This window comes from Ipomoea nil, unplaced genomic scaffold (assembly GCF_001879475.1).
Source record: "Ipomoea nil cultivar Tokyo-kokei standard unplaced genomic scaffold, Asagao_1.1 scaffold1286, whole genome shotgun sequence".
In the NCBI taxonomy this organism is placed as follows: Eukaryota; Viridiplantae; Streptophyta; class Magnoliopsida; order Solanales; family Convolvulaceae; genus Ipomoea; species Ipomoea nil.
In genome coordinates, this window is record NW_017617714.1 from 739,114 (window position 1) to 760,000 (window position 20,887).

Genomic DNA, 20,887 nt, shown 5'->3' on the forward strand with positions numbered 1-20,887 from the left:
CTCCAGTGTGGTTTTGCTATTTTTTTTTTTTTTGAAACAAGATAGGACAAATTTAAAATAAATCACTTTTTTTTTCCGAATAATAATTTGATATTACTAACATAACACACACACACACACACACACACACACATATATATATATATATATATATATATATATATATATATATATATATATAACTGTTTGATTTGGTTAAACAGTCCGTATGAGTTTTTGATTAATTAGCTTTTTGTAAAAGTTTATTGCTCTAAAATACTAAAATTCAAAAAATTGTTCAAAGCAGCTTTTTCGATAAGCTTTTTGAGAAAGTCATTTAGCATTTAATCAATTATCATCTAACAACTAATTTACCAAACATATTTCTATAATTAGCCAATGTTATCAACTTGACAAACTCACTAACCCAATCAACTAACATCAATCAGCTAGCAACTATTTACCAAACACCTCATTAAAAGTGATTTGAGAAGGTTCATACATATTGGTACATATACACCTATATTTATATATGTATTTATACATGTATATTGAGAGAGGGAGAGAGAGAATTTTACATTGGTGCCAAGAAGATGAAAAAAGCAGTTCCATTTGCTATCAAAAAGAAAAAAAAAAAATTAAAGGGTCAGAATAAAAGTGTATTGAATAATTAGAAAAAATCAGAAATTTTCATATGAGAGAATTGAAGAAATATAATGAACATACCAAAGATCCCAAAAGCCAAATGGAGAGTGCGTGCTAGACCATGCATCTCTCTAAACTAACACTCAACTCTTAAACCGTGCACCAATACACGTTTCCACTTGTGGCATTTATAGAGTTTGGAGCTGAGGAATGATGTGGCAATTTGTTATACCATGGATTAGGGTCATATTGCATTGTGAACTATGGTCTAAAAATTATGTGTTTGTAATTAACACATTTTACATTTGTTCAATAACATGGTAATTACAAACATATAATATGATAATTACACACATAAATTGTTAATTATATGTATAGAATATGTTAAATGCAGACACATAAGGTGTTGCTTAACATGTTATGTATCAGCAATTAACATATATATTATGTACCTGCAGTTAACAGTTTATGTGTCTGTAGTTATTATGTTATGTGTCTATAATTAGTATGTGATGTGCCTTCAATTTGTTTACATGTATAGAAAATGGTTAGCTGCAGCCTGCAAGTGCAAAATTTGATAACTGCAAGCTAAGTACAAAATCTGAATATTAAAATTGTTAACTGCATGATATGTGGCGTATGCTCATAATAAGCTTTACTGTCTTGCCTTATTTTGATGACAAAGACATTCATAAAGTTACTATTTATGGATTCGAGATAATACTTACTACGAGTAAGAGAAATAATAAGAGTTATTTATTAATATTAACAAAAATTTCGTAGTCAAACGACATAAAATGACTCTTTTAAGTGGGAAGTTATGAATTTGAATCTCGGTGGAGGTGGTATTGATTCGTTAAGAAAATATATATGAACAAATACTATATGTAACAGGATCAATAGTACTCATAGAAAAAAATAAATAAATAAATAAACAAAGTCGAAGGGCTTTGTGAGATCAATGGATTTAAATGGTCCAACTAGTTTAATATTAATGTCACTACTTTAATCACGCTATTATGATGATATATTAAAAATAAATATTTTAATATGGATATACTAAAAATGAATAGTCTAATTTACAATATACTAAGAATAAAATTTTAATATATCAACAATAAACATTTTAGATACATATTAGTGATTCACTTTGTTTCATCTTAATATGGACCATGGTACATAATATATTGAATTGATGGAAGCTGTGTAAGCTAAGCCTATATTTCTACTTAATTATAGGCAACTTTATCTCTCTTGCGCACTTCGTCATTTTTCTTTATAAACATTATTAATATATTATTGACACAATGAGTGATGAGTCAAATCAAAATATCGTGTCGTGGCCACATTAGGCTAACAGAGAGTGATTAGCCTTTGGTGCGGAAGAGCCTTTAATTCAAAGTTGGTTTGGACTTTGCTTCCGTGCAATTTTTTCTTTATTATATTATGTTGATATATGAGATGCAATTATTATTACATGGCAAAGTAAATTTTTAATATACTAAGGTCATCATCAATAGGGAAATTTTGCACAACAATTAAGAAAAAAAATAGGTATATGGATGAGAGAGGAGAGAAGAGAGAAGGGAGAGGCTTTTGCAATAAAATGGAGATTTTGTAGTTTTGTGGGTCCCATTCTTTTTTTTTATTTGCGCATATTGTTGGCGTTGTGTAGAAACAGCGCGCCCGCTGAGCGCGTTAAGCTTTTCTTTTCCTTCTGATTTTTAGTTTTTTTTTTTTCTTTTTTTCTTATCTCTCATTTTCTCTTTCCTAATCACACCTATAAAATCCCCTCAAAATCTTCATACTATTGAGGATGCCCTAAGGGTAATATTATTTATATACGTAAGGTATATTTTTTGAAAATATATTTTTAATATACTAAGGGTACATTATTTTTTATAATGTACCTTCAGTACAAAAATATTATACATTCAATACAAAAATAATGTATTTTTAATATATTAAAAATGTACCTGATATTCATGTCCACACAATTATGTGGACCATGCATGGTCCACACAATAATTTGCCTATGAGATGTGCATGGGTCGAAAGTGATAACTGTTATATACTAATTAAATAGTATTTTCACCCGCACGATACACAGAATGGATTTGCTATAATATTTTAAGAATATTTAAATCGATATATAATTGTATAAATTATAACATCAAATATTATATAGTGCAATTGAAAAGATGGTTTGGATCGATTATGTTTTGTGATGTTATCCTTGCTTGAATTCGACCAAATAATTGTTGAATTAATAGCTAATATGTAGATGTAAGCATCCGGTCCTAAAACTTTGAGGATTTTATATATCAGTGTTTATGATTTGTATAACTTGAGCAAATGTGCTATTTGAAAAAAAAAAACATGATATCATCGGTTCGAAGTACACATTATTGAAAATCTTTTTGTAGACGACATTGGTTGTAGTAACAGAATCTTGTCCATCCTCGTCGAGAGCTAACACCTCTTCAGGCCATCAGGATGGGTGACTTGGAAAAAGCCACGTACAATTGACCGTGATTAAATATTGGTTTTTTCAGCAATAACCAAACATGAGTTAGTGTTTGACCCTGACTTTTGTTGATAGTCATGGCATATGCGAGCATCAATGAGAATTGTTTACACTTGAATTTGAACGGCAATCTCGTAATGAACAAATGTTGTAATGATGCATCCATAAGTGGCCCTATAAAATCACAATCATTTTTAATCAATGAATACGCATAAAGGCTCAGTTATTGTTGCCCCATGACATTTTCAAGCTAGTTTTTTTGTATTCTGTGCCTTGATGGTTGAACCTTGCAACCAAAAATTCCTTATCTGCCCTTCTGATGCACCAACCGTTCTAAATCCGGCTTCTGTCCGGCTTGTGAAGTACAAAGAGATTGTTAGCTTTTTACTGTAGCTATGTGCTGGTCTGACAATCCATCCCTTAACTATTGTACTTCTCTTTCTGACAACCCATGCTTGCATTTAATGTGAATGTTTATTCTTTCACGCCATTGATCGTGTTCACCGCATTTAATTTCCTTGTTCCTCTCTCTGTGCTCAAATTGACAGCATTCACAGCATCATCAACACCTTCTTCAGGGAACCCGCGACCATCCACCGCTGCCATCAGCCTCTACCCTTTTTCCCACCGGCGAGACACCATCCCTGGCCTCGTGGCCTCTCCTCTGGCGTAGGCAACTAAGAGAATCGCGACCTCTGGTGGCGACTTCGGCTCGGCAGCAGCTGAACGGAGGTAGCGGCTCTTCGACGGCGTCCCCTGTTTTCCACGCCGCAGGCAGTAACTTCTCCGACCTCTGCTTCCCTGTCGACATCTTGCACCGGTGACCAACAACAAAGAAGGAGTTGATGGGTATTTGTGCTGACGTGAGCAGATGTGAACGACGGCGACTTTGGTCCTCTTCCTGGTGTGGCCAAGTCAACAGCAAGGAGATCCGGTAGCATGGATGATGACCGACGATGAACGGATCCCCCACCGGCGAACGGATTAGAGACCGATAATTGTGTGGCTGTTGAAGGTAATACTATTTTTGCTCTATTGTGGTTGTTGATAAGACAGGAAAAGAAGCTCTTTGCTAAGATAAAGAGAACTGCTAAATCTGGAAATGAGGTGGGGGTTTTGGTTGCTTATTCTGTTGGTAGTCTTCTTAGGAGACTTTATTTCATTTTTCAATTCCTTCGTTTCAGGCAGCGACTAAGATTATAGCACGTCAACAGGTCACGCTAATGCAGCAAATTGTTAACTCGACAGTTGCCACCGTGACCACTGGCCATTCTGGGTCGACGACAGTCTACCTCTATTGCCTGGTAATTGAAATGTCAATTTCTTTTTGTGTTTTTATCATATATTATTATACATTACCTACTGCTTAATGGTTCTGAAGTTTCTAATACCTCCCATCCTTTGTTTTTTGGGTGCAAAACTCCTTTTATACTTTTTAGATTTCTCTTAATGAAGTTACGGATGAAGCAAAAACAGAAAGGATGAGGAAAGAAGAAGAGTTGCAGAGAGATGGAGCGAAGGGAAAAAAATATCTATCAGTTGTGGAAGAACCTGCAGTTTATGTATTTATACAATGGACTAATGGAATAACTGATCTGTTGCGTGAGTAGCTGTACTCTAACAGAATAATACAGCTGTTCAACTAATTTAAAGCTCTAATAGACTACTTTGTTGTGCACCCTCTTCACATGTGTCTTCTTGTTCATGTGCACCATCCTTCAATATGCCCCCGCAAGTTGGAGAAAATATGTTATGTATTCCCAACTTGGAAGTGAAATTAAGAAAGGAACCAGGGGGGTGAGGTTTAGTGAAAACATCTGCTAATTGCTGTCCAGTAGAAACATGTAGGAGCTTGAGGAGACCTTTCTGTAACTTTTCTCTAACTAGATGGCAATCTAACTCTATGTGTTTTGTACGCTCATGAAAGACTGTGTTCTCCGCTATGGCGATAGCAGATTTACTATCTGAGAATAGAACTGGGGGAGAAGCAGGTTGCACCCCTAAATCTTGAAGTAAAAAACTAAGCCATTGAAGCTCGCAGGTGGCAGTGGCAATGGCCCTATACTCTGGACGATCTAGACACCGTTGGCTGTTTCTTTGACTTCCAAGAAATGAACTGGAGTCTAGGAAGATACAATATCCTGTGACTGAGCGCCTAGTGTCGAGGCATGCTGCCCAATATGAGTCACTAAAACCCTTTAAGACCAAAGCGGAGAAAGCAGAGTAGAATAATCCTTGTCCAGGGGTCCCTTTGATGTACCGCAAGACTCTGTGGGCGGCCTTTAGGTGTAACTCTGTCGGTTGATCCATAAATTGGGAGAGTTGTTGTATGGCAAAAGAAATATCGGGTCTAGTAACAGTGAGGTAGATCAATTTTCCAACAATGCTTCTGTATATCGATGGATCATGAATAATAGGACTGTCATTCTTATGTAGCTTCACAGAAGGAACCATTGGGCTGTGGACTGGTTTGCTGTCCAAAAATCCAGTTTCCTCTAACACTTCAAGAGCATATTTTCTTTGGGACACATTGATACCAGACTTGTTCCTTGCAACTTCCAATCCAAGGAAGTATTTTGCAAGTCCTAAATCCTTGATCTGAAAGGTGGAATGAAGGTGAGCTTTAATATTCTGTATTTGTAGTTCACTGCTGCTAGCTAATAGTATGTCATCTACATATACTAGCAGGGCTATGAAGGAATCACCTGTACCTTTAGTGAACAAGGAGTGATATGAACCTGCTTGGACAAAACCTTGTGCAAGAAGTTCTGTTGTGAGCTTGATGTTCCACTGTCCACTGGCCTGTTTAAGACCATATAAGGATTTCCTGAGTCTGCAGACTTGCCCAGGTTTAGGAGGACTACAGCTTGGGGTGGGACCATGTATACTTCTTCATCAAGATCCCCATGCAAAAAAGCGTTATTGACATCCAACTGGTGTAGGAACCAACCTTTGACAGCAGCCACGACAAGAAGAGTTCTTATAGTTGTCATCTTAGCTACTGGGTTGAAAGTCTCAATGTAGTCCAACCCAGGGATTTGGGTATAACCTTTAGCCACAAGCCTGGCCTTGTAACGTTCAATACTGCCGTCTGGATTATGCTTCACTTTGTATACCCATTTGTAGCCCACTAGTTTCTTGGACGGGGGCATGTCTACAAATTCCCAAGTCTGATTAGTTTCCAATGTTGAGATTTCATTATCCATAGCTTCTTTCCAGCAAGAATGTCTAACAGCTTCTTGATATGAAGAAGGTTCTTTAATGGATGAGATGTTTACAGAAAATACTTTGTGAGCCTGAGACAGATTGTTATATGACAGAACCTTTGAAACAATGTGTGGACTGTTTTTCTTGTTTTGTATGGAACATGCATAGTCATCAAGATAGGTTGGTTTAACTTTGTGCCTGTTGGATCTTCTAATCACTGGTTGAGGGGGTGTATGTAGGCATGATAGCGGTTCTGGTTCCGGTTCGGAACCGCCGGTTCCGGTTAGAACCGGCGGTTCTAACCAGAATTTCTTCAATTTGTTTTTTTTTTTTTATATATATTATGCCACTCCGTATTTGTTACTCGCCAGCAAAGCCTGGCGCAAAGGCCAAGGCTTGGCCTTTGCGCCAGGCCAACTGGCGAAAGTGGCCAGTAGGCCACTCGCTAGTGGCCTACTAGGACACTTTATTTTTTGGTTTCAATATGAAACAAAAAAAATAAAGTGGCCCAGTAGGCCAGGCTAGTGGCCTACTGGCTTTTGGCAAGTTTTTTTTTTTTTTTTTTTTTTTTTTTTTTTTTTTTTTTTTACCGTTTGGAACCGGAACCGTCCGGTTCTGAACCGGAACCGGCGGTTCCGGTTCCAAGATTATACAAACCTTAATCGGAACCTTATAGGTTCCGGTTTGCATAGTCACGGTTCCGATTCGAACCTACGGTTCGAACCGGAACCGTGGTCACCTCTAGGTGTATGGATTACATTTGGTTGAGCATTGTGATCAGAAGGACTGGTGGGCAATGAAGTGTCTGCCATTGGATATGGGTTATTATTAGACACTGTGGTGTCTGTTTCATGGATTGTAGCTTCTAGACTATCATCTACAATGTGGTTCTGTATTTCTTGGGGAACATCTTGGGTTGGTAAAAAGGAAGGTTGGGGTAGGATGAGGTACTCTGGAGCAGTGGAGGGAGTTGAAGAAAAGGGAAACACACCCTCATGGAAAACAACATCTCTAGACATGAACACTTGCCTAGTAGTTAAATCATACATTTTGTACCCCTTAACTCCATTGGTGAACTCAAGAAAAATACACTTTCTAGCTCTAGGATTGAACTTTGTTCTATGAGCAGAAAGTGTTGAAGCAAAAGCTAAGCAACCAAAAACTTTCAAGTTTGAGTAGGACTGTAGGAGGGAATTTTACCAAAAAGGACCTGATACGGTGTTTGATTTTGAAGGACCGAAGATGGCAGTCTGTTGATTAAGTAGACGGCCTGGATGACACAATCGGCCCAAAATCTTTCTGGGAGGTTGGCCTGAAATTTGAGAGCTCTGGCTACAGCTAAGATGTGCCCGTGTTTTCGCTCTACCACACTGTTTTGTTGAGGGGTTTCAACACAACTTGTCTGATGAACGATTCCCTTTTCAGCATAAAATGAAGGCATGTTGAATTCCTGACCGTTGTCACTACGGATGCTCTTGACAGATGTAGAAAACTGAGTCTGGACAAAAACACAAAAATTTTGCAGCAGCCCCCTTGTCTCACTTTTGTGTTTTAGCATGTATACCCAAGTGGATCTACTATAGTCATCTACTATGGTGAGGAAGAAAGAATCACCATAAATTGAGGATACACGGTTAGGCCCCCAAATATCAACATGAATCAAATCAAAACAATTATTAGTGGTTGAAGTACTCAGGGGGAACTGCAGTCTCTTTTGTTTAGCAAAATGATATATATTTCACATATAGTGTTTCTTGAGGTACAAATTGAAGGATCTAAGCCTTGTAACACTTTAACTCTTGGGTAGGATGGATGTCCTAGTCTATAGTGCCAAGTGTCCATGCCACTGACAGTTTTATTCACAGTATTTACAGCAAAAACATTATGAGGAATAACATGTCTACTTGAGGTGTTATCATCAGAATTAACAGGAACAGTAAATTAAATGATGGTGAGACAAGCTTGTATAGGCCTTCCTCTTGTTCAGCTAGTCCAATCATCTTCCATGATTGAGAGTCCTGAATGATACACTGATTAGCCTTCAAGAAAATGCACCATTTACCATCTCTTAAGATTTGACTGACAGAAATCAGATTAAAATGAAAGCCAGGCACATAATAGACATTATGCAGTGTAAAATCTTTAGAAAAACACACAACTCCTACGTGTGTCACGGGTGCTTGATGACCATTTGGTAACTTGATGGATAGGTGCTTAATAGGTTCATAATGAGAGAAGAACTGGACATCACATACAATGTGGCAGGTGGCTCCTGTGTCAATTAACCAACTAAGGGAATCAAACTGTTTTTGAGGATAAAACTTACCATAAGGCTCTTTGTGTGATCCAACGTCACAATCAGCAACATTGACTTGATTTGCCACCAAGGGGGGTTCGGTCCTAACGAGAAATTTGGTGTAGGATTGGAATTTTGTCCTTCTTTGCCAATGAGATACAAAATCTTCTCATACTGGTCTCTGGTGAAACCTCTTGTGTAGTCAGTGTCATCTTGAGCTTGTGACACCTGAGCAGCATTAGCTACCCCTCCAGCTTTCCCTTTCCCTCTATAACCAGGAGGGTAACCGTGTTTTTTGTAACACTTCTCAATGGTGTGACCTGTAAAGCCACAAAAGCTACACACAACAGTCTTCTTCTTATTATTATTGAATCTCCTGTTGTTATTTCCAGATTGGTTTGTCTTGGCAAAAGAGGCATTGGCATAGTTTGTGTTTATCACATTGTTATCAGCAGGAGGGGTATTGTTTACCAGATTCTCAATATATGGTGTGTTAGGGAAAATTTGCCTCTCCTGAACCTGTAACATGGAACAGGATTCCCCCATGCTTGGGAGTGGTTTCATTAACAGGATCTGTGACCTCACCCCTCCATAGAGTTGACTGTTTATCCCTTTTAGGTACCTAGCAGTTTGATCATCTTGAATGTGGTTTTTGATTTTGTCAAAAGCTCCACAGCTACATTTAGGATCACAAGTGCATATGGGGAGAGGCCTAACATTATATAGTTCATCCCATAAGAGTTTTAGCTGAGAATAGAATTCACTCACAGTATTGCCTCTTTGCATCAGATGATATATTTCTTCATTGATGTCGGCGATTCTGAAGGCATCGCCCTGGCCGTACCGTTCCTTGAGATCATTCCAGACCTCTTCCGCAGTCTCCATCCACAGAACTCCTTGAGCTACACTTGGAATAACAGAGTGCAAGATCCATGAGAGCACAAGGTTGTTAGCTCTGCACCATGCAGGGAAACTCCTTTCTCTCTTCTCCGACCTTTTGATTTCTCCATTTACAAACTCCAATTTGTTCTTCGTCAGTAGAGCCATGTGCATGGCTCTCTCCCAAGGATAATAGTTGTTTCCGTTCAGTAAAACGGAAACTAGAGTTTGTGAAGGATTTTCGCTAGTAGAGACGTGATATGGATTGCTGGTGTCTTGCGGATTGACCGTGATTTCGACCCTAGGCTCATCTTCTCGGTTGTGAGGTGCTTGCGGAGCGTTTTGAGCAGCTTGATTGATCGGAGCAGTCCGATTATGTGCTTGTTGCGGACAAATCGTAGGAAGTGCCGAAGTTCCGATGCCTGGAATGGAGGATGTGTTTTGCCACGCCATGATAGAGGATTACGCCTTCTTTGCTTAGTGTTCTGATACCATTTTAGATTTCTCTTAATGAAGTTACGGATGAAGCAAAAACAGAAAGGATGATGAAAGAAGAAGAGTTGCAGAGAGATGGAGCGAAGGGAAAAAATATCTATCAGTTGTGGAAGAACCTGCAGTTTATGTATTTATACAATAGACTAATGGACTAACTGATCTGTTGCGTGAGTAGCTGTACTCTAACAGAATAATACAGCTGTTCAACTAATTTAAAACTCTAATAGACTACTTTGCTGTGCACCCTCTTCACATGTGTCTTCTTGTTCACGTGCACCATCCTTCAATAATACTTCTCATTATTCTAGATTTAGAGCAAAGTTGGTGTAAATATCCTACCTATGAGCTGAACTAGCCTCTTTGTATGGAGCATATTGTCTCCCACAAAATTCTCCTTCCTATCATACCATGGTTGATGCAGAAGTATAAGTCTTGGACATTGGTAAGGGTTTAGTTAAGTTGCTTACTTTATTTTCTAACATCTCCTTATGACTGAAGTTAAATTTTCACCTTTTTGTTTGTGTGGTTTTCTAACTTCATTTAAACTTTACATAGTCTCGTAGTTTAGATAAGTAGCCTTTTAGTGGATAACTTATGAACAGAGTCAATTCGAGCAATGATTCTCCATTGCGATTTTCCAAAATTGGTTCTCTGTCTTTTAATTTGGACCAAATAGACACTTAATTATCAGATTTATTCCGGCAATGGTCCTTCCGTCATCAGTTTGGTTGGCCTTAAATAGAGGGGTACATAGTTCATTTCCTTTATTGCTTGAATTTTTCTTTCAATTGATTCTTCTTTCTTTTTCTCAGGTTTTGCAATACAAGGTTACCCAGCGATGTGATAATCGAAGCATATGACATGACCTTCCATCTTCACAAGGTTTGTGTTCTTCCCCTGGTTCAATGAAACTTCCAGCATAGTATAGTATATATATATAGACTCATGGAGTTGTTTCTGTGTTTTTTGTCGGCTCAGTTTCCTTTGATGTCGAAAAGTCGAAAGCTTCATGAATTGATAACAGAGCAAGAGACAAAACCCAGTGGTGCTAGAGTCCAAAACCCAGATGGCGACAGAGAGATATGAGAAGAAGGTGTTGAGGAGCTGCAATGTCACATCTCGCTCCGTAATTTTCCGGGCGGTTCCGAGACTTTTGAGGCCGCTGCCAAGTTCTGCTACGGCGTCAAGATTGACTTGTCGGCATCCAACGTGGCTCCGCTCCGGTGCCCGGGCGAAGTGCATCTTGTAGGCTTCCGTTCTTCATGAATTCATAAACTAGGTAATGACAGTCTGGTATTGGCATATGAGCTAGCAGAGGAAGTAGATTTCGATGCCTGATTTAACCCACAATCTGAATTTCTGATTTTATCTGAGGCATGCATCTTCTTATTCATAAGCCTGCTATCTTCTTCAGATCAGCTAGCAGGCTGCACAATCTTCTTTAATTTATAGCAATCAACTTCCCATTACTTCCAGGCCAGGTAACTCAACTTTGTAAACTTCTCCGCATCCACCCTTTCCAATCATCTCTAGCGACGCCAATCCAATAATCCATCTTCTTTCTCCAAGAAAGACAGGTCCTCAGCTTTCTTAATCAGTGGATTGAAAATTGTTAAACTCGAGTCTTTCCCGCGCCCTCTGATTATAAACATTAATGCCTTGAAAAGCACAGAAAACAGCACCTCTCATAAACTCCCTACAAAACCTCTAACTACAAACCCAATATTCCATCCCCTTACTTTCCTTTTGCCCTTCTGCTCTAATCTAATTGGTTCTGGTCCTGCTCTACTTGTATTGTTTCAACTATGCCCTTAACTTTGTTTCGTTTCCTTAAAATTTTTTACATGCTTCTCGACCTACTATGATTCTGTGAATTGAATTGGTTATTGATGGTTTAGGTTTGCTTAAATTCAATTCCTTTGTAAGTACTATAAGTAACTTCTGCATGCAATAGTTTGTGTTCATAATTTGATTCACAGTTCTTTTGTATTTGAGGTGCGATAATTATTTTGAGTAATATACAGAAATGAAGATTATCTTGCAAAATTGTGTTCGCTTGATCAGAAATTATTTGACAATAAGAAAGGAAAAAGGAAAAATGATTTTACACAGTGACTATATATAGTTCGGTCAAAACAGTTGCAAACTTGCAATTTTTTATTTTTATTTTTATTTTTATTTTAATGTATGCATACCAGACGCAGTTAAGGCTTATAGGATGGAATCTAAAAGAAAATTGTGACTTGAATTTTTTCATATTCCGAATGGACTATGGTCCGAAAACGGCGTCGTTTCATTAAGTAAAGAAACGACAGCCGTTAAATTTTAACAAATCTCGTATTTTTTGTGTGTCCAGAACAAAATGAAACTACAGTTATCTAAAATGAAACTGAATAATTTGTCTCGCATATTGCGTTTATATTTCAAATGAAACAGTGATTGATTGACATGATACTTTAGTTGTGTTGAAATAAAACTACAGTATGTATAAAATGAAACTGAATAACATGTCTCACATATTGAGTGTATATTGTCAAATGAAACTATAGTTATGTTAAAATGATACTTTAGTTGTGTTGTAATTAAACTACAATGTATATAAAATGAAGCTGAATAACAGTTTCACATATTTGAGTGCATATTGTCCAATGAAACCGTAGTTGAATTAGAATTATAATTTAATGGTGTTGTAATAAGACTACAATGTTTATAAAATGAAATTCAATAACAGGTCTCACTGTAATAAGACTATTGTATGTATATATAATGTCAAACAAAATTATAGTTGAAACAAAATGAAACTTTAGTCGTACTAAAATGAAACATTATATGTTATACAAACAGAACTAATTACACGGAATGGGTTCTGTTTCTTTTTATTAAAAGAAACAACACCGTTTTGGGCCATGGTCCATAGTAAAATTTGACGTTGATGGGACCCTGGGACTATTTTATTAAGAACATCTTAACCCAAAAAAAGAATAACAATGTCACTGTTATGAAGTTTTAATTATGTGGCCATTATTTAGTAGTGGTTTGTTATTCTCCTGGTTTGTAGGAGAATATATATTTGTACTAGTAATTCACCCACGCGATGCACGGGAAAAAATTATGTTAATATAAATATAAATAAAAAATAGAAAATTAAAATATTTTAAATTATTTAATATAATAATATTTTTGAGCTTCCATTGGTCAAGTATTTATTATTTTTATAGAATACAAAATTACAATTAAAATTAAAATTATAATTTTGTATGGTTAATATAATCTCTAATTATGTGCATATTCAAATAAATTTATAGAGACAATTTACATAATTACATTGATTTATTCTTAATTGTATTTCATCTATATTATAATTTTCACAATACGAATAATAACTAAGATAATTACATTTGGAAAGCAAATTTCAAATTTTGTAGGTGTAAATTTAAACTCTAATTGAACACATTTTTTATATGATTATATAATATATAACTATTTTATTTTTCAAAAGTATATTTTTTATATGATTATATAATATATAGCTATTTTATTTTTTAAATGTTGTGTTTTTTTTTTTTTTAAATAATAAAGGATGTTGTTGCATTAATTGTAGTATTAAATATATCCCAAACCATATAGCTTTATTATATAAAGGATTATATTGTACAATTGTTGAATGAATGACAGATTTTCTCCGTAATTTTCCTTGAGTACTCTGTATTTCCGTTTCCCATTTTCTCTCTCTATTCTCGGTTCTATCTCTCTGGCGTAACATAGACTCTATGCACGTTAAGTTCTCAATATGAGAAAAATGAAAATAGCAACATGTATATTATTAAATTACAAATTAAAGTCTTTATATGACCTGAAATGTAAATAATTGACTAAGGGTGTGTTTGGTTGGTGGATTTTGCCCATAGGAATGGGTATGAAAGTGATTGTTGTTGTTTGGTTGATAGGTTTTTAGTATACTACTATGGGTTTCGAATACCCCATCAATTGAAAAACCTATACCCAAATAAAATAATGGTTTCATTCCCTTATTCATTTTCAACCACTACTATTACTAATCATTCCCATTCCATTCTACTACCAAACATGTTAAATAATTTCACAAAAATCCATTACCATTACCAAGTATTTGATACCCATTCCGATTCCGATTTCTATGTGCGAACCAAACACACCCTAAGTGTTTTTCCTCTTGAAGAAGGAATATATAGATAATATGTGCCATTATGTGCTCATTAAGGAGTTGCTAATGGAGTTATTTTTCTATTATCTTAGTCCATATAAATGGTATATATAAAGATGATCGAAATACATACATAAAGAGCTTAATGATTTTAGCTCATGCCTAACGACGAAGTTTGAGATGAAATACTTGGGAAACCCAAGTATAATCTCGACTTGCAGATTGAGTATTTCCTTGAAGGAATTTTATCTAAAAATGTTTTTCACATGTTTATATGGATAAGTGTCATATTTTATCAAACTAAAGGTTGTCTAATAATCTCATGAAGTAGATAATGAACCTCTTAGACTCAGTGAGGATACCTTGAAAGTCCATTACTCCATTGTTGTTGGAGCACCATTTTAGAACCAGAAGTTCCATAATCGCAACCGGCATGATATTTGCGATGAAACTGCTAGCAACATCTAGGGCTCCTTCTATAATGAAATATTGGAATAGTGTTTAATATATTCTCCGAGTTACAAAAGATTTTGACATTTATGTGAGAAACAAATGTATGGTTTGATAGGCTACTTGGGAACTGATTCTTTTGTTTGATCCTCGTGATGCCAAATCCCAAATTGGTTAAACAATGAATTACTCTCAATGTCCTAAATGATGACAATAACGTTTGTGTTGCACAAATGATATATGAGTATGTTAAATAATATTTGACAAAGCATATATAGCATCAAAATTCAACCCATATGAGCTCTAGAAGAGTCACAAAATTATTGTGCAAGATATTTACTCCACTGACAATCCAGAAGATTTGTCCAATCCATTTCTACAAATTTTAGAAATATATTTTATGTGTGGGATTTGAAGATTGTTATCTTGAGGGGGAGTATCATTTTACATGGATCAATTCTGAAGATTGGGTCTTGATGACTAACAACTGTACTCTTTTTCCTTAATTAAGTTTTTCCCCACGGTGTTTTTCCTTAATCTAAAATTTTTAATGAGGCATCTAATCAAAAACAAGAATACACATACATCATGCACTCTTTTTGTCAACTAGTTTTTTCCACTGAATTTTTCTAGTGAGGTTTTAACGAGACATGAGTATGATATAGTAATGTAAAAAGGGATAATTTGCAAATAAACACTTAAATAGACAAATTCCAAAATCTTAAAGATTATACTTTGAAGGATTATGATTGTACTCTTTTATCTTTAGCTAAGGTTTTTTTTTTTTTTTTTTTTTTTTTTTTTTTTTTTTTTTCATATTGGGTTTTCTTAGCATAAGGGTTTTTATGAGACAACCCTTATAACACATGATTATAGATACACCATGTACTATTTTCTTTGACTAGGTTTTTTTCACAAAGTTTTCCTAGCAAGGTTTTTAACGAGGCAGGATCACGAGAAGATAATGTCCGGGGGAGTTATGGAATTTAATTTAATTATGTAGCCATTATTTAGTAGTGGTTTGTTATTCTCTTGGTTTTTTAGGAGAATATATATTTGTATTATATTGTACAATGGTTGAATGAATGAATGATTTTTCTCATAATTTGCCCTGAGCACTCTGTATTACCATTTCTCATTTTGTCTCTCTATTCTCGGTTCTATGTCCCTGACGTAACGTAGACTCTACCGAAGATCAACTATTGAAGATTAACGAATATCTTACAACAATTACACAATTTTAGGAGCTTTTTTTTTTTTTTTTTTTTTTGTCTTTTAATAACAACATACGATTATAGTTCAAATTTTTTATTCAATTTGTATTAGTGACAGTAAACAAAATATTTTTGGTACTCCTAAATGTCCATAGTAGCTGTTGCAAAATGTTTTCCTACCACTCATTATTCCCGTAAATATTCATAGGTTTTTACTGTTTTGCATCACCAGGCCAAGTGTTAAACCTTAACGAATAATTATATTTTATTTATATAAATTAAAGCCATACCTTACATATTAAACATCTCATTAAACACTTTAATTTATACACATGTATTAAGTACATGTGTAACAAGGAACAGAAGTGTGTGAATTTGAGTTTCGTTTACACTATATATCTCCAACAACAGGCCAGGAAACTACAAAGTACGATACTATTGATTCCCTCCCCCCCCCCCCCCCCCCCCCCCTCCGCACACACTAGACTGGTTCATCATATTTTGATGACGGGATGCTTGGTTGCTTCTTCTCCTGTTGGGGCATGGCATTGATTTGGAGCATCCCATTGGAAAAAGATCTCCTGTTGGTCATGAATATTGTCTTCTCACTATAGATTGCATATAGTATCAATTGCAATACTCCGACACCACATCCAACGCCATTTGGTACCTTTATTATCATACATATATGAGTAACATGTAATTAATTAGATGAAGAAAAATATTCGAAAGATTGTAATTTATGTCCTCACGTATAAACTATTTATAAATATCACCTCTTAATAATAAGTGGTAGAAATGTTGCCCTTCCTGAGGAGCTTAAATTACAATATATGAGGGCAATATATGATCACATTTATACAACTTAGAATTGAAAAGTGACATTTATAATTAGTTTATATCTGAGACATTAAATTGCAAGTTTTCCATTTATAAAAATATATATTTATTAATGATTAAGCATGCATAAGATCGATTTGGAAGTGGTAGCTTACATAAACGAAAGGGTCCTTCTCAAGGAGGCCAAAAATGAGCCAAGCAGTGCCACATAGGAACATGGAGAAAGTTAAGAGGAATGGCATGAACTCTACACTCTTTGTCTTCATCACAACCCTCTGCACTCATAAATTTCCATGAAGATCAAAAACTACTAATTGTTTGGATGCATGTGAATAGTAATAATGGTAGAAAAGATTATGGAAGTTATAACGATAGGGGTATATTTGTCGAAAATAATGTATAGTACAACTCTTATAATATAATGTATAAAAAAAACGTAACAGAAAAAGGGACATAAACGAAGGGTATAACCTTTATTCGCACTTATTAGTTTTTAGATTACACTACAAGAAAAATGCACATAGACAACACTAGAAAGACAATAATTTTAAAGAAAAGTGTTGTCTTTTTTATAAAAGACAACAGTTTGGTCCAAAACCGTTGTCTTTGATGCAACACTTTTGTCAAAGACAACGGTTTTTATTTAACCGTTGTTGTATGTGTGTTGTCTTTGTGCATTTTGTGAAAAGACAACACCACAACGACAACGATTTTTTTAAACCGTTGTCTATGTGCGTTTTTTTTTTTTTAAAAGACAACGGTTTTTTTAACCGTTGTCGTTTGTGTGTTGTCTTTAAGCGCACTGGAATACACAACACTAGAAAGACAACGGTTGTTTAAAACCGTTGTCTTTGTGCGCTCTTTTAAAAAAAAAAGACAACGGTTTTATTTAACCGTTGTCGTTGTTGTGTTGTCTTTAAGTGCACTCGAATACACAACACTGCAAAGACAACGGTTTTTAAAAGCCGTTGTCTTTGCACGCTCTTTTTTATTTAAAGGACAACGGTTTTTTTACCGTTGTCGTTGGTGTGTTGTCTTTAAGCGCACTAGAATACACAACACTACAAAGACAACGGTTTTTTAAAACCGTTGTCTTTGCTCATTATTATTTTTTAAAAGACAACGGTTTTATTTAACCGTTGTCATTTATGTGTTGTCTTTAATAGCACTTGAATACACAACACTACAACGACAACGGTTTTATATAACCGTTGTCGTTGCGCGTTCTTTATTTGTTTAAGACAACGGTTTTATTTAACCGTTGTCTTTGGTATGTTGTCTTTAAGCGTATTTGAATACACAACACTACAAAGACAACGGTTATAAAAAATCGTTGTCTTTGCGCATCATTGTTTTATAAAATATAAACAAGGATGTTAACAACAAGAGTCGAACCTATGACCTCAAACATAAAAAATAAGGTTTAACCAACTAAGCAACACAAACTCTTATGTATGAAAGTGCAACATCTGGTATATAACTGGGTTGCTTCTGTGTTGTCTGTGAAAACCAAGACAATGATTTTATAAAGTAAGTTAAGGATGGCCCACATGAAGAATAGAACTTAAGACCTCTAACATAACAAACTAAACTAAACCCACCAAGCCACACCAACACTTATATATTTAAGTGCAACATCTAGGATATAACCAGTTTGCTTCTGTGTTGTCTCTGAGAACAAAGACAACTATTGTATAAAATAGGTTAAAGATGCTTCCAAGAAGGATAGAACCCTAGACCTCTAACATAACAAACAAAGTTAAACCCACCAAACCACACCAACCCTTGTTTACTAAAGTGTTACACCTTATCTTTTACCTATAATTTTGGGCTAACAGCTTTGACCTCCGGGCACTTTAACAAAGAAAGAATACAATTCAAAAGTTAATTTAATACTTCTATTTTTGTTCATATTTAAATATAAAATTATTCACCAAAATTTCAATTTCAATTCATTAAAGTTTTATTTTCAATTACAATTAAGACCAATCTATGAATTCAAAAAAAAAAAAATCAAGTATAAAAATAATAGATTATATCTATAATATTTTTTTTAAAAAAATTGGGGGCCCTGTGCGGTCGCGCCGGTCCGACATGGCCTAGAATGGCCCCGACGGTGCGGTGTGGTGTTCCGAATGGTGTGGTATGGTGTGGATCGGGGTAAGGGCGGTATGATAGGGGCCGGGGTTGGTAATCGACCCTTCCGGTTTCAACAACACTTAATAGACAACAGTTAATAAACCGTTGTCGTTTCTAGAAAAGACAACGGTTATTAACCGTTGTCTATGTGCGTTCCTTACAACAACACCAGCTTCAACAACACTTAATAGACAACAGTTAAAAAACCGTTGTTGTTTCTAGAAACGACAACGGTTATTAACCGTTGTCTATGTGCGTGACATACAACAACACCGGCTTCAACAACACTTAATAGACAACAGTTAAAAAACCGTTGTTGTTTCTAGAAAAGACAACGGTTATTAACCGTTGTCTATGTGCGTGAAATACAACAACACCGGCTTCAACAACACTTAATAGACAACGGTTAAAAAACCGTTGTTGTTTCTAGAAAAGACAACGGTTATTAACCGTTGTCTATGTGCGTGACTTACAACAACACCGGCTTCAACAACACTTAATAGACAACGGTTAAAAAACCGTTGTTGTTTCTAGAAAAGACAACGGTTAAAAAACCGTTGTCTATGCACGGGACTTACAACAACACCGGCTTCAACAACAGAAATTATACCCCTACGACAACGGTTATTAACCGTTGTCTATGTGCATTTTTCTTGTAGTGTTAGTATTTAGTAGGTCGATATACTTGAAGGATATAGTTAATCAATGAAAAAGTACAAGTAGAATAAGCAAAACAAATATAATAATTAGTAATATTACAGATATTCTTACTTTTTATTATATTTCGTACTCTCCGTTTACACTTCATACTTTGATGGAAAAATTACCATTTTGGTCTCTCAATTGTTTCCCAACTCTCAATGTAGTCTCTAGCTTTCAATTTCAAATAGTTTGATCCTCAAATTGTTTAAAATTTTGTCAATTGAACCCTTTCGAGTGACTAAAATGCTGATTTTCCCATTTTTAAAATTTTGGCAATTTGATCATAGAATGATTTAATTGACGAAATTTTAAACAATTTGGTGATCAAATTAGTTGAAATTGAAAACTAAAGACTACATTGACAGTTGAAAATAATTGAGGGATGAAAATTATAATTTCACATACTTTGATTCATTCATAAAAATGTGAGTCATAGTCATAGTTTTTATATGTTTCTTTTCATCTTTCTCCAATAAAATCTAAACACATGACAAGAGTTTTACTTTATTGGAGTTTACTTAATTATCATTTTCCTAGCTATAATAATAATAATAATAATAATAGTAATAATAATAATAATAATAATAATAATAATAATAATAATAATAATAATAATAATAATAATAATAATAATAATAATAATAATAATAATAATAATAATTAATTTCAGGAATAATCCCTTGACTATTGACATTTACCAATTTGTATTCTTTTACTTTCAATTGGACCATAAGTGGTTCTTTGACTATTGATCTTTACAGACTTTCAATATGAATATATATAGTCCATTGAATATTGATTTTGTTCCTAATTTGGTCCTTTAGTTAAATATCTATTTAATAAACATTAAATTAACTATAATAATAATAATGATGATGATGAAGTGCAGCACATAAAATGAATAAGGTTGAAAAAGGGGAAGATGAGAAGAGCTTACAATGACTGATAGAGGCGAGAAGTACATAATGGCAGCGCAGATTAGGGCAGCGAAACCGCAAAAGAGCTGTCTGATTCTCCCATGGAAAACAAGCATCGAAAGAAGCGCAACAGTAACGAATATTCCGACCACTAAAATAAGGAGCGCTCCCATTTTTTTCTTTTCTTTCTTTGGCGCAAATACTATAAATATGACCACAAAAGCTAACTCAATTACCGTTCCGATTCCATCAATTGTTGTCACAAGTATGTTGTTAGGCGACACAAAAGGCAACCCGTACCTGTCATTATCGCATACCAAATAATAATAATAATACTAATAATAACAAGAACAACAACAACAACAACAACAACAACAATAATAATAATAATAATAATAATAATAATAATAATAA

At 35.0% G+C, this 20,887-nt stretch overlaps 2 protein-coding genes and 1 long non-coding RNA gene across 5 annotated transcripts in view; 1 reads left to right on the plus strand and 2 right to left on the minus strand.

The window, feature by feature from the left end:
- Positions 1 to 20,887, minus strand: part of LOC109184837 (bidirectional sugar transporter SWEET1-like) — a 40,017-nt gene that overhangs the window by 13,521 nt on the left and 5,609 nt on the right. Inside the window, exons 4-6 of one of the 2 annotated variants that reach the window (XM_019334888.1) lie at positions 20,494 to 20,773; positions 16,871 to 16,990; positions 16,167 to 16,545 (exon numbers count right to left, since the gene is read on the minus strand). In XM_019334888.1, coding sequence (XP_019190433.1) covers positions 16,357 to 16,545; positions 16,871 to 16,990; positions 20,494 to 20,773 — 589 coding nt within the window. In that variant the 3' untranslated portion in view covers positions 16,167 to 16,356. Of the gene's footprint in view, positions 1 to 16,166; positions 16,546 to 16,870; positions 16,991 to 20,493; positions 20,774 to 20,887 lie in introns of those variants that run through there. The other variant, XM_019334887.1, reaches the window with a different exon arrangement.
- LOC109184838 lies at positions 3,376 to 4,834 on the plus strand. Of its 2 annotated transcripts, XR_002054892.1 has the most exons (4): positions 3,376 to 3,554; positions 3,700 to 4,166; positions 4,336 to 4,455; positions 4,591 to 4,834. It is a non-coding gene; the product is annotated as an uncharacterized LOC109184838 (long non-coding RNA). The 2 variants fall into 2 exon arrangements; XR_002054891.1 differs by lacking the exon at positions 3,376 to 3,554 and having other exon boundaries at positions 3,594 to 4,166.
- Positions 7,943 to 10,098, minus strand: LOC109184834. The gene is made up of 2 exons (XM_019334883.1): positions 8,685 to 10,098; positions 7,943 to 8,376 (listed from the first exon to the last, which is right to left on the minus strand). Exons 1-2 carry the CDS (start codon positions 9,984 to 9,986, stop codon positions 8,227 to 8,229), a joined length of 1,452 nt encoding a protein of 483 aa, XP_019190428.1. The 5' UTR covers positions 9,987 to 10,098; the 3' UTR covers positions 7,943 to 8,226.

Bases quoted from the DNA above. Each gene is read 5' to 3' on its own strand.
- LOC109184834 (XM_019334883.1), bottom strand. From the start codon at position 9,986: ATGGCGTGGCAAAACACATCCTCCATTCCAGGCATCGGAACTTCGGCA. The intron at 8,377-8,684 runs GTAAGTTTTATC...TGTATCATTCAG, and splicing joins ATCACACAAAGAGCCTTATG to GACTCTCAATCATGGAAGAT.